Raw genomic sequence first — 14,791 nt, 5'->3', positions numbered from 1 at the left:
AGAGAGTGAGAGAGAGAGAGAGAGTGAGAGAGAGTGAGAGAGAAAGTGAGAGAGAGTGAGAAAGAGAGATAGCGAGCGAGATAGCGAGAGAGAGAGAGAGAGAGAGAGAGAGAGAGAGAGAGATAGCGAGAGAGCGAGAGAGAGAGCGAGAGAGAGAGAGAGAGAGAGAGAGAGAGAGAGCTGATGATGAGTAGCCCAACCGTCTCTCGAAGGTGTGAAGTGACTTGCAAAATTGACTTGCAGAGAAAGAGCACAAGCCAAAAAACAAAACCATACAAAGCTTCCATACACCCCTACAGTTTTGATTCCAGATGACAACATAATATGGAACCTTCTGGAAAAGAAAGCACTTGGTTTCCCCCTCCAGCCCACTCACCCCCATCCTCTTCTTCACCCAACACACTCATTCTTCCCCTCGCACTATCAGTCATATCTGACCACAGACAGCCTTGAAAGTGGCAGAAGATGACACTATTTCACCCTCACTTTTTCCATTGAAGTTGTATATAGGCCATCAGCATTCCCCTTTGTGACTATTAACAGGCCCATAAAACACATCTAATGATAGCCCTCTAATGTCGCTCACTAAAACCAATGATCATTTCAACAATATGCACTCTAATTTCGCCATCTCTGAAGTAGCTTCCTATCTAGCCATTTATCCATACAAAATGTATTTCCAATGCTTAAACATGTGAAATGATATTCCTTATGCTAAAAAATGCCATTGATATATCACAAATCTAAAATACGCCATACAAGATATATTCCCACAGTTAAAAGTATGTGGACACCTGCCCCTTGAACATCTCATTTCAAAATCATGGGCATTAATTAATCATGGCCACCGATCTCAACAAACTATTTCTGTATGGACCTTCCTTTGTGTTCTGGGGCATTGTCATGCTGAAACAGGAAAGGGCCTTCCTCAAACTGTGTGTGAGACAAGCACAAAGTTGAAAGCACCAAATTGTCTACAATGTCATTATATGCTGTAGCGTTAACATTTCCCTTTACCGGAACTAAAGGGGCATAGCCCGAACCATGAAAAATAGCCCCAGACCGTTATTCCTCCTCCACCAAACTTTACAGTTGGCACTATGCATTGGGGTAGGTAGTGTTCTCCCGGCATCCGCCAAACCAGATTCGTCCATCGGACTGCCAGATGGTGAAGCGTGATTCAGCACTCCAGAGAACGTGTTCCCACTGCTCCAAAGTCCAATGGCGGCGAGCTTTACAGCACTCCAGCCGACGCTTGGCATTGCACATGGTGATCTTAGGCTTGTGTGAGGCTGCTCGGCCATGGAAACCCACTTCAGGAAGCTCCCGACGAACAGTTCTTGTGCTGACAACGCTTCCAGAGGCAGCTTGGAAGTACTGAGAGTGTTGCAACCGAGGACAGACGATTTTTAAGTGCTATGCGATCCTGCACTCGGCGGTCCCATTCTATGAGCTTGTGTGACCTACCACTTCGCAGCTGAGCCTTTGTTGCTCCTAGAAGTTTCCAATTCACAATAACAGCACTTACAGTTGACTGGGGAAGCTCTAGCAGGGAAGAAAATTTGACACTGACTTTTTGGAAAGGTGGCATCCAATGACGTTGCCATGTTGAAAGTCATTGAGCTCTTCAGTAAGACCATTCTACTGCCAATGTTTGTCTATGGAGATTGCACGGCTGTGTGCTAGATTTTAACACCTGTCAGCAACGGGGTGTGGTTGAAATAGCCAAATCCACTAATTTGAAAGTGTGTCCACATACTTTTGTATATACAGTTGAAGTCGGAAGTTTACATACACTTACATTGGAGTCAATAAAACAAGTTTTTCAACCACTCCACAAATTTCTTGTTAACAAACTAGTTTTGGCAAGTCGGGTAGGACATCTACTTTGTGCATGACACAAGTAATTTTTCCAACAATTGTTTACAGACAGATTATTTCACTTATAATTCACTGTATCACAATTCCAGTGGGTCAGACGTTTAAATACACTAAGTTGACTGTGCCTTTAAACAGCTTGGAAAATTCCAGAAAATTATGTCATGGCTTTAGAAGCTTCTGATTGGGTAATTGACATAATTTGAGTCAATTGGAGGTGTACCTGTGGATGAATTTCAAGGCCTACCTTCAAACTCAGTGCCTCTTTGCTTGACATCATGGGAAAATCAAAATAAATCAGCCAAAAAGAGCCAAAAATGTATAGACCTCCACAAGTCTGGTTCATCCTTGGGAGCATTTTCCAAATCCTGAAGGTACCACGTTCATCTGTAAAAACAACAGTACGCAAGTATAAACACTATGGGACCACGCAGCCGTCATACCGCTCAGGAAGGAGACGCGATCTGTATCCTAGAGATGAACGTACTTTGGTGTGAAAAGTGCAAATCAATCCCAGAACAACAGCAAGGACCTTGTGAAGATGAAAGGCCGCTCAGCAAGGAAGAAGCCACTGCTCCAAAACCGCAATAAAAAAGCCAGACTACGGTTTGCAACTGCACATGGCGTCAAAGATTGTACTTTTTGGAGAAATGCCCGCTGGTCTAATGAAACAAAAATATAACTGTTTGGCCAAAATGACCATCGTTATGTTTGGAGGAAAAAGGGGGAGGCTTGCAAGCCGAAAAACACCATCCCAACCGTGAAGCACAGGGGTGGCAGCATCATGTTGTGAGGGTGCTTTGCTGCAGGAGGGACTGGTGCGCTTCACAAAATAGATGGCATCATGAGGAAGGGAAATTATGTGGATATATTGAAGCAACATCTCAAGACATCAGTCAGGAAGTTAAAGCTTGGTCACAAACGGGTCTTCCAAATGGACAATGGCCCCAAGCATGTACGAGCAAGGAGGCCTACAAACCTGACTCAGTTACACCAGCTCTGTCAGGAGGAATGGGCCAAAATTCACCCAACTTATTGTGGGAAGCTTGTGGAAGGCTACCCAAAACGTTTGACCCAAGTTAAATAATTTAAAGGCAATTCTACCAAACACTAATTGAGTGTATGTAAACTTCTGACCCACTGGGAATGTGATGAAAGAAATAAAAGCTGAAATGAATCACTCTCGACTATTATTCTGACATTTCACATTCTTAAAATAAAGTGGTGATCCTAACTGACCTAAGACAGGGAATTTTTACTAGGATTAAATGTCAGGAATTGTGAAAAACTGAGTTTAAATGTATTTGGCTAAGGTGTATGTAAACTTCCGACTTCAACTGTACAGTGTATATTGGAGGCAGTGACAGCTGGGGGCTATGTAGAGCAATGAGAACCAAAACAGACTGTCTGAGTTCTAAATGGCACCCTATGACCGAAGTAATGTACTACTGGACAAAAGTATTACATAATATAAGGAATAGGGTTCCATTTGGGATACAGCCTAAGTATAAGCTAACCTTGAGCCACTGTTAGAATATGCCAGTGTTCATGAGGCTCAGCTCTCCAGTGATAACCAATGTACAGTCACTCCTTACTAGCGCGACAGCCGGCTATAACCCACAGACACACAACAGTTAGAGATTACAGTACAATGTTATACATTCCTGTTCAATGCTAGACCCTCACAGAATACACAGTTAAGGCACGTGCGTATGTATGCACAGTGCCCACGTGTAAGAAGGAACACATTTTCGCTCATATAGACAAAACAAAAAGCATGTATGTCAATGTTGGGATCAATTGCAAATCAATAAATCCATTGCAATTCAATTCAGAGTGTTGAAAATGGTTCTTGATTTGAATTTCAATGCGTGATGATGACCTAATGTGAGAAGTAGCCATAGAACTGAGCCCAGCTGATATGAAATGCATGTTGTGAATCTGAGACAAGCACAGTGTTCTCTACTAGACCTGACAGACTGTGTGCACAGGGGGAATATTGGCTAGCTCTGTGGCATAATGGTGCCTGCCTTACCTGGCTGAAAGCATTTGAATATTGAAATGACTGCACTTACCTAAGGATTCAAAACAGCCATTTCAGGAAAAACTGGGTCGTATTTTGACTTCGATGACCAATCTCAAACATACACACAAGCATGCATGCGCACACACTCACACAGGCATACATGCTGGGTGAAGAGTAATCCATCTTTAAATGAAACAAACTGACAGATGTTAGTATCCTGAGGTTAAGCTGACTGGAGAGGGGGAAGAGATTTCCATGAGAACACACTGACAACCACTGAACTATAACTACAATGTGAATACAAATGTATTTCAGTGTGTCAACGCACACGCTACAATCAACACCGTCTCCTACAAGACAGCAGGAAAGATAGTTCTCGCTACTGAAAAAAAGAAAGCAGTGTTTCCTTTAGCTGTTCTCAGGCAGTAAAAGAGTGCATGAACAGAGTTGAGTTGCCAAAGTAGCCAGGACTGAGGAGGGACAGACCTACCACAGGTTTGGGAGGCTTGGAGAGGGCCACCAGGCTAGCCAGGATATCCTCCTCACAGATCTGATTGATGACGTGGGCGTCGTACGCCACCGTGATAGAGATCTCTTCCATCATCTTGGCACAGGGAAGTCAATTCCACAGGTGGGTGAAGTGGAAAGAGTAAATGGGTGGAAGAGAGGAGTGGAAGAGAGAAGTCAACAGGTCTATCAGAGAGTCTGAGGAGTGACTGGCCTCTTTCACTGTCCCTCAAGGTACAAGCCACGCCCCTAAGGGAGGGTGTGACGGAGCGAGGGAGGGAGGAGCCCTGCAGAACAACACACCTGTTGTATTTCTCTCTCCCTCTGATGCTTGGTGTTCTCAAGCGTGTTGTGAGGAGGATAGTGTGACTTTCGTTCCCCCTCTTCCTCAGAACCACTAGGCTGGTATTCCTCCTCCTTTCTTCCTTTCCTCCATTTGTTTGTCCTCCAATCCGTGGCGTATTTCCAGCTCCTCTCGGGTTGCACTTCCAGTATTATTTTCCACTCCCTTCGGTCTAAGTAAGATGAAGTTTGGTTTAGACGCACTCGGAGATGGCTACACACACCAACACATATGCACACACTTCAACTGCGTGTTTCAGTGTGTGTGAGGAAGTGTTGGAGCTGTCAGACAAACCACAATGACTCGATGTGTTAAGTGCCTCCGCAGTCTGCATACGTCACACACTGCGTGTCCTCCCCAAAAAAGTTTCAAAACGAAACAATGTGAATAAAAATAAAAAAACGACTGCAGGCACAGCGAGTCTGATGTTTCAATTCAAGGTGCCACAAAAAAACTAAACCACACAGCTGTCTGTAGCGCTGCCTGCAGCCTGACTTATCAGGACCCCACCGTGGTAAGCTTTAGCGTTAGCTTCAGTAGTTCCTGCTGAGACTCTGCCCAGTTCTCTTAGGAGATGTCCCTGGTGGGGAAAGGCACTGTATACAACATTCCCATCCTTTATTCCTTCTTCATTCTCTCAAGGGAGCAGCGTCTAAGAAACAGCAACCACTCCCTCTCTCTCTCTCTTCCTCTCTCTTGCTCTCTCCGTCTCCACTTCTTCTAAATGGTGAAACTGCTGAGCATGAAACGTCTCCCAGAGGGCTGTCAAAGGCAGGCTGAAGAAATCATATTAATCAATCAAATCATGCCCCTTCGGTGGACATGCCGAGTTGGTTTTAAATGGATTTAAATCCTAAATGTTCCAAGGCGTCGATAAATCTTATTTTTGTCCTGGAAATGTCTCAAAGTTTCCTCAACATTGTTCTTAGGGTGTTTAAGGGCTGTGAAATGTAAATCATTTCCCCATAATCCGGGGGTTGATAGTCGTTGAAAGCTTAGCATCGCTCCCCAACTAGCAGGTGCCAGTGAATTCTTGTACTCCACTAAGCTGCTTAGGAGTCAAGTTGATCCGCTTCAGACATCAATAAAGAAATGTAAGGACAATATAAATTGAGCAGGCTGGCTTATATTTCCTTCCTTGGCACTCATGAACATATGAGGTATATAAACAACTGATTCAACTCTGCACTTGTCCATGGGGAAGTATAGTTCCATTGACAGGGTATGATGGTTGTAGTCGCCAGTAGACACTGTGCTTCATTCCTTCTAACAACACCAAGTTCTGTGATGAGAGTATCTCTCGGACTCACTCCGTGAGATTTGTCTCCTGAGAGAAGAGAACACGCATGCACACACATTTTCCACAAAAAGATGTGAAAAAGGGTTTAAAAAGGACAAGATGCAAAAATAGAGTGGCTAATTCTGGAGACTAGGCTCTTCTCTGTCAAAACACCTCAGGCACAATGTCACTTCAGAGGACATTGAAGAGAGAATTGAAATCCCAAGATGAGAGAGCTGCTGCTGCTGTTGCCCAATCAGGCAATTCATGAGTGGTGGGGTCCTGTGACACACACACGGTTGTGCCATTCTGGTGTGTTTGTGTGTCTTCTGGGAGGTCAATGGGGGTCGACGTGCTGACGCTGCTTCTTGTATGGTCCTCCCTTGAGTGAGTGAGGAAGGGAGAGAGTGGTTGATAACAGTTTAACAATTTCTCCCTACACTAGGTCAGAGTCAAGGCAGTTGCTTGGATGCCCCAGAGCATGAAAGTCCCTCGTACAACACAGCAGTTCCTAGGCCAGTCAGACAGATATTCAGAAGGTTGCTATTACACGTTAAGCTCCCAAGAGACTCGCTGGCCACCACAATCACCGTCAAGACCTTATTTTAGCCGCCAGTCGATTTGATTTCCTCCGAGTGGGTAAAGCTAAACAAACAGCCATGCAGGCTCAGAGTACAGGCTGGTTCCATCTGTCTCTTCAGTCACTCTGCAGAGTTTGTCTCCACCCAAAGGTCATTCTCTCTCTCTCTCAATTTAAGGGCTTTATTGGCATGGGAAACATATGTCAACATTGTCAAAGCAAGTGAACTAGATAATAAACAAAAGTGAACAATAAAAATGTACAGTAAACATTACTCACAGAAGTTCCAAAAGAATAAAGACATTTCAAAAGTCATTATGTGCAAATAGTTAATTACAAAAGGGAAAATAAACAAATATGGGTTGTATTTACAATGGTGATTGTTCTTCACTGGTTGACCTTTTCTTGTGGCAACAGGTCACATATCTTGCTGCTGTGATGGCACACTGTGTTACTTCACCCAGTAGATATGTGAGTTTATCAAAATTGGGTTAGTTTTCTAATTCTTTGTCGGTCTGTGTAATCTGAGGGAAATATTTGTCTCTAATATGGTCATACATTTGGCAGGAGGTTAGGAAGTGCAGCTCAGTTTCCACCTCATTTTGTGGGCAGTGTGCACATAGCCTGTCTTATCATGAGAGCCAGGTCTGCCTACGGCGGCCTTTCTCAATAGCAAGGCTATGCTCACGGTCTCTCTCTCTCCCCCCAGATAAAGTGTCTCTCTCTCTCTCCCAGATAAAGTGTCTCTCTCTCGACACTGGAGTAGATCCAGAATGTACAGCTGCTAGTAGAAAAAGACAGAAGTTTTCCTCCATTTCCTTGTCATATTGCTGCTGACTCACTGTGTGGCAGGCAGTCCATGAATGCACCTGTTCAGCTCACCTTGTCCACTGAAGTCAATGCAAGCCCTGCCTACCTGCTCTAGCATGCTCTCTCCTCTCTCTCGTGGTCCTAAAGCCTGCCTCTCTCAGTCCATCCTCTATCTGACAATGTGTAAACTTCGGTGTAAACAGCAAATACATTTCTCAGAGCAAAATGACTCAGAAGATCGCACACTGGCATATAACACCACAGTACTGCAAGTGTGTGTGTTCGCATGCACGGCACAATTGTTTTACATCATGTCAGTACGTAACAAGGTGAAGTAATATTACTCAAACATTTAGCAGATCATTTTCTTCCAGAAGCTTTTAAAGACAAGCTTGTACGAGGCAATAATTACATAATAACGTATGCAGAGTGTCTACACTCAGGATATCCTGTCATTAGACATACACAGGGGAGAGGTGGAGGGAGAGAGAGATGCATCCAGAGAGCAGGGATGGGTGCGGAAGGAGAGAATTTTCTCTTCCATCACGCTCTTCCTCCTTCCTGTAAAACTAGAAGGGCTCACTGCTTTGCCACCGAGACACAGTTACAAAGCAAGCTAAACACACACACAAACATACGAGCACACACCCACACACACAAACGAGCACACACACACACACACAAACATACGAGCACACACACACACACACACGAGCACACGAGCACACACACAAGAGCACACACACACGCACACACACACACGAGCGCACACACACACGAGCGCACACAAACGAGCGCACACATACACACACACGAGCACACACACACACACGAGCACACAAACACACACGAGCACACAAACACAAACGAGCGCACACACACAAACATACGAGCACACGCACACACACACGAGCACACACACACGAGCACACACACACACATACAAACGAGCGCACACACACACAAACATACAAGCACACACACACACACGAGCACACACACACGAGCACACGAGCACACACACACACGAGCACACACACACACACACACACACACGAGCACACACACACGAGCACACACACACACACGAGCACACACACACACACACAACATACGAGCACACACACACACACACACGAGCACACACACACGAGCACACACACACACACGAGCACACACACACACACACAACATACGAGCACACAACATACGAGCACACAACATACGAGCACACAACATATGAGCACACACACACAGAGACGGGAGCTGCTCCGCTGCCATCAGTGTGTGTGTGTGTGTGTGTGTGTGTGCGCAGGCAGCCTTAGGCCACTTCTTCTGACCTCAGCACATTCCCCAAATACCTCAGCTCATTATATTCTCCATGTGGGAGGAGGTAGGAGGAACAGTGAACATCTATAACCACACACTGACAGGCTGCGGATGTGGTGTGCCATTCCACAGGAAATACAGTTGAAGTGGGAAGTTTACATACCCTTAGGTTAGAGTTATTAAAACAAGTCTTTCAACCCCTCCACAAATTTCTTGTCAACAAACTATAGTTTTGGCAAGTCGGTTAGGACATTAAATTGCGCATGACACAAATAATTTTTCCAACAATTGTTAACAGACAGATTATTTCACTGTATCACAATTCCAGTGGGTCAGACGTTTAAATACACTAAATTGACTGTGCCTTTAAACAGCTTGGAAAATGATGTCATGGCTTTAGAAGCTTCTGATAGGCTAATTGACATAATTTGAGTCAATTGGAGGTCTATCTGTGGATGTATTTCAAGGCCTACCTTCAAACTCAGTGCCTCTTTGCTTGACATCATGGGAAAATCAAAAGAAATCAGCCAAGACCTTTTTGTAAACCTCCACAAGTGTGGTTCATCCTTGGGAGCAATTTCCAAATGACCAAAGGTACCACGTTCATCTGTACAAACAATACTACGCAAGTATAAACACCATAAACACGCAGCCGTCATACTGCTCAGGAAGGAGACGCATTCTGTCTTCTAGAGATGAACGTACTTTGGTGCGAAAAGTGCAAATCAATCCCAGAACAACAGCAAAGGACCTTGTGAAGATGCTGGAGGAAACGGGTACAGAAGTATCTATATCCATAGTAAAACGAGTCCTATATCGATATAACCTGAAAGGCCGCTCAGCAAGGAAGAAGCCACTGCTCCAAAACCGCCATAAAAAAAGCCAGACTACGGTTTGCAACTGCACATGGGGACAAAGATCGTACTTTTTGGAGAAATGTCCTCTGGTCTGATGAAACAAAAATAGAACTGTTTGGCCATAATGACCATCGTTATGTTTGGAGGAAAAAGGGGGAGGCTTGCAAGCCGAAGAACCCCATCCCAACCGTTAAGCACGGGGGTGGCAGCATCATGTTGTGGGAGTGCTTTGCTGCAAGAGGGACTGGTGCACCTCAAAAAATAAATGGCATCATGAGGAAGGGAAATTATGTGGATATATTGAAGCAACATCTCAAGACATCAGTCAGGAAGTTAAAGCTTGGTCGCAAATGGGTCTTCCAAATGGACAATGACCCCAAGCATACTTCCAAAGTTATGGCAAAATGACTTAAGGACAACAACGTCAAGGTATTGGAGTGGCCATCACAAAGCCCTGACCTCATTCCCATAGAAAATTTGTGGGCAGAACTGAAAAAGCGTGTACGAGCAAGGAGGCCTACAAACCTGACTCAGTTACACCAGCTCTGTCAGGAGGAATGGGCCAAAATTCACCCAACTTATTGTGGGAAGCTTGTGGAAGGCTACCCACAACGTTTGACCCAAGTTAAACAAGTTAAAGGCAATGCTACCAAATACCAATTGAGCGTATATAAACTTCTGACCCACAGGGAATATGATACAGTGAATGATAAATGAAATAATCTGTCTGTAAACAATTGTTGGAAAAAGCTGAAATAAATCATTCTCTCTACTATCATTCGGACATTTCACATTCTTAAAACAAAGTGGTGATCCTAACTGACCTAAGACAGGGAATTGTTACTAGGATTAAAATGTCAGGAATTGTGAAAAACTGAGTTTAAATGTATTTGGCTAAGGTGAATGTAAACTTCCGACTTCAACTGTATGTTAACAAGGAAATATCAAGTTGTCACGTGCACTAGTACAGTGAAATGACTTTCCTGCTTGCTCTTTCCCAACAATATCAGTAGTACTATAAAATAAAGTAAAGTAGAACAAAAACACATGACAAATACTTGACTTTTTAAAAAGTTTTATAATACTACTGATAAGACGAACGCGGGAAAGTAAGTAAGCTAAATACAGGGTCAGTGCCAATACCATATTTACAATGTGCAGGGACACTGGAGTGGTAAGGTTAAATATCCTCATAACCTGTTAGATAGACTATGGCAAACCTGGCTTAGAAGTCATGTAGGTAATTCAACTAGACTGACACTTTCACATCTCTGAAAATAAAACTGGACTTCGCCCAGTCGGAGGCATAAGCTCCCTTTTGGACCAGTGGTCAGTGCAGTGTGTAAAACAGGGGGAACAGAAAACAGAGAATAATGGTTCTTACCTTGATGTTACAGGCCTGTTCCATGAGCCTGCGGGCGTTCTCTGCAGCCCTGTAGCGTTTGGGCAGCTGGACCCGGAAGAACTTCAGAGCCCCCTCAAAGTCAGTCTGAAGCAGGTCCTCCTTGGACGTCTGAGGAGAAAGAAGACAAGCTCAGCCAATAGACTAGAATACGACAGAGACAGAAGTCTGAAAACATGACACTATAACTTCCAACTTTGTAGAGTAAAGTTGGAAAGATAATAGTACTCAACTGTAATGGGAAATTATTTGATTACTTATTTTCCAGTATTTTATTTAGCAGCTCCTGATATGGATTTATATGTAATAAACATGATCAGACAGATGCTTTCCCTTGAGGGAATGGAAACAGGAGTTAACCATGTTTGTTTAATTAACATATTTAATAAAAGTACTTTTAGTTTAGTGAACAGATTGTTGGAGACTAAGCAGTGATGCTTTACGTTTGACCTGTTTAACTGCCAGCATCTAATGTCTACCAGTGTTGAATGTTATGGTTACAGTTTGACCACCAGAGTCGAGGGCACACTGATAATGTATCTGTGCCACCTTGATTCTGTAGCAGCCAACGTTGTGACTTCCTACAAGCCTCGTGTTGGTGTTTACAGTACTGTCAGTGCTGTGTGATTAACAGAGGGCCTTCTCCAAGAGGCCCGTTAAACAGTTTCTCTGCTTCTGTTCTGACATTGTCTCCATGTTGCAACTTGCAATAAAGCAGATTTATTTTCCGATTGATTTGACGTCTGCTCACCTTTTGGTTCACCTGGAATTCCCTTTACATTAACCATGAGTAATACTATTTTGATCGTAGATATCTGGTAGTGTCACTTCAAGAGAGACGGGTGGTTAAAACGGTTTGAGGACCTTGTTAATAGGGCTGAACGTAACAGCACCACACAATGGCATAATGATGCATCTTCATAATGCTGATTCACACAAAACACTACATTAACAGCCCAAGCTATTGAACAATTCAACAATATAGCTACATTACAAAAGTATGTTGTTGGACAACAGTGGCCCTCGCAGGGTAAGATTGCCCATCCCTGGCCTAACGCATATCCTGTCCCAGCCCCAGTCCCTATCTCAGTCCCTGCCCCAACCCCAGTCCATCTCTCACCGCAAGTAGTTTGGGGACGAAGAGGCGATGGCCCATCCCCAGGAGCCCCATCACCTTACAGACAGAGTCTGTCTCCCCAGCTTTCTCCTCCGCTGAACCCCCTTCCTCTGCCCCCCAGCTGCCCATCCGCAGTGCCGCTGGTAGCTGGGTGGGCATTGCAGTGATCGGGGGTGATGGTTGGGTGGAGGGAGAGAAGGACGGAGAGGCGAGAGGCTCCAGCTCTGGGGCCAGGGTGCAGGGCAACTCCAGCGTGCAGTCCCAGCTATGTCCAAGCTAAGTCCGCGTCAATATCGGTCAATCCGACCAAGACTTCAGGTCAGGGTCCAGCAGAGATTTTCTTCTTAGGCTGTTTGGCAATTCAAGCTAGGTCTTAACGAATGGCAGCAGTGACCTTTTAGGGGAAAGAATAGGTCGATAGTTCCGCATCGGGTAGTGACACACACAACACAGTGAGGTATTGGATCAGAGCTTCTCTCGATAGACTGGCCAAGCCTGTCGTCCCCCAATAATACAAACTCAGCAGAAATACACCACGAATAGATCCACAGGTAGAGAGGATCCAGTGGGGTTGAGGACCAGAGAATCAGTGAGTTGGTTGGGTTCATTCAGTAAGCTCCGTTGTCAGAGAGCCGATATAGCCCCTCGACCTGACAACACTATAGTCCCTTCATCACAACTGACCAGCGCAGTCGGCATAATGTAGATACGGTGAGGCAGGAAATACAGTGCAAGGATACTCATCTGCTTTTCTCAACAACAACAAAATATCCCAAAACGGGGGGGGGGGCATGCTGTTGCCTAGCAACAGACAGGCACGAGGCCAGACGGTTTAAACAGATGACAGGTAATGAGTCTTCACCTTTTTATCCCCCTCCCTTCTTCAAAGAGCAAGCATCTCTCTTTTCACAACCGAGACCAAGGCTTAACACGAAGGACAAAACACAGACTTCAATAATCCTCTATCTCCAGCCTAGAGGTAACGCTATAGACATATAGGTCAGGGCAGACTGAGTTTGCTTCAGAAAATCTGTCCACAAACATCCCTCCCTTCCAAATGATGTAGTCCCTTCACGTCCGAAGCGGTCCTTTCTGATGTAACACACATCGGAAGCTGAGGGGAGGAAGAGACTGAAGTGATTCTGTCTATTAGCCACGCCGCCTTAGGCTGAAGCTGTTTCCATCCCAAACAGTGACGTCTTGGCGTTGTGTTGTTAACAGCTGAACGGACTTTATGGACGATGGTGACTCAGAGTCCAAGAGAGGAAACAGATGTAGTGGTGGTAGAGATCAGGGAGAGGCAGAGTAGGGAAGGCTCTGACAGGAAGCCTTAGCAGGACACACAAGCTTGAGTGTGTGTGTCTCGGTTTCTGTCAGGAAATCCTTTACTCCCATAAAGGAGCATTGAAATAGCCAAGGCCCTCAGAAGCGTAGTTCAATTAGGGAGAAACATCCACAAAGGCTTTAAAAAGGACTCCTGAATCTAATACCTCCAGCAGACCTTCATAAGGAAACACATCCAGAGTAGAAATCCTTCCAGTCAAGGTAAAGGTTTCCTTCCAGGTCCTTTGCAGGAGGATCCTTTGCTGTGTCAGATTATGCTGGTCCAAAGCCTCGGCCAAACGGGGGAGCCACAGGTTTGGGTTTGGTCTGGCAACAGCTAGTGGAGGCATGTGGATAGAAACCACACCGGTTCTCCCACCTTCCTTTTCCTCCCTCTCCCCTCTCGCCTTCAAGACCCGCCCAGCTAAAGGGTCTGCGATGCTACTGGCTAACACAGCTGCTCTGATGCAGAGGTCTGGGTTGGGGCTGGGCGGAGGGAGAGAGAGTGAGCGAGAGAGCATGTGACTGAGAGGCTGAGGCAGAGAGGTGCTAAAAGACAAGAGAAGAAGGAGAGGGGAAGGGTATGATAGAGAGGTCTGAGGGTTGATGCACTCGCGGTAGACATCCCTGAAAAAAATGTAAGACCCCTTCCTCCTTTTCTACACCTCAGCTAATGGCTAACTACTAACAGCTAAAAGATGTTAGTGCTGCTGCCGTGCACTCCTAAAGGACTATGGTAGACTGGCAGGGGCGGGTAAGTGCACAGAGGGAGAGAGACAGAGGGATAGAGGGGAGGGGGAGAGAGACAGAGGGGGGAAGGGGAGAGACAGAGAGATAGAGGGATAGAGGGGAGGGGGAGAGAGACAGAGGGATAGAAGGGAGGGGAGAGAGACAGAGGGATAGAGGGACGGGGAGAGGGAAGGGGAGAGAGATAGAGGGAGGAAGGGGAGAGACAGAGATAGAGACAGAGGGATAGAGGGGAGGGGGAGAGAGACAGAGGGATAGAGGGGAGAGGGAGAGAGACAGAGGGATAGAGGGGAGGGGGAGAGAGACAGAGGGATAGAAGGGAGGGGGAGAGAGACAGAGGGATAGAGGGAGGGGGAGAGAGACAGAGGGATAGAGGGGAGGGGGAGAGAGACAGAGGGATAGAGGGGGGGAGAGAGACAGAGGGATAGAGGGGAGGGGGAGAGAGACAGAGGATAGAGGGGAGAGGAGAGAGACAGAGGGATAGAGGGGAGGGGGAGAGAGACAGAGGGATAGAAGGGAGGGGGAGAGAGACAGAGGGATAGAGGGAGGGGGAGAGACAGAGGGATAGAGGGGGGGGAGAGAGACAGAGGGAT

At 45.6% G+C, this 14,791-nt stretch overlaps 1 protein-coding gene across 5 annotated transcripts in view; it reads right to left on the bottom strand.

The window, feature by feature from the left end:
- Positions 1-14,791, bottom strand: part of LOC115151605 (rab GTPase-activating protein 1-like) — a 146,543-nt gene that overhangs the window by 28,423 nt on the left and 103,329 nt on the right. For 3 of the 5 annotated variants that reach the window (XM_029695676.1, XM_029695675.1, XM_029695677.1), the window contains one exon: positions 10,994-11,122. In XM_029695676.1, coding sequence (XP_029551536.1) covers positions 10,994-11,122 — 129 coding nt within the window. Of the gene's footprint in view, positions 1-4,394; positions 6,296-10,993; positions 11,123-12,131; positions 12,891-14,791 lie in introns of those variants that run through there. The other 2 variants (XM_029695678.1, XM_029695679.1) reach the window with 2 other exon arrangements.

This window comes from Salmo trutta, chromosome 17 (assembly GCF_901001165.1).
Source record: "Salmo trutta chromosome 17, fSalTru1.1, whole genome shotgun sequence".
Lineage (NCBI taxonomy): Eukaryota > Metazoa > Chordata > Actinopteri > Salmoniformes > Salmonidae > Salmo > Salmo trutta.
The sequence above is the reverse complement of the archived record's forward strand: the minus strand, read 5'-3'. Positions and strand labels throughout refer to the sequence as shown.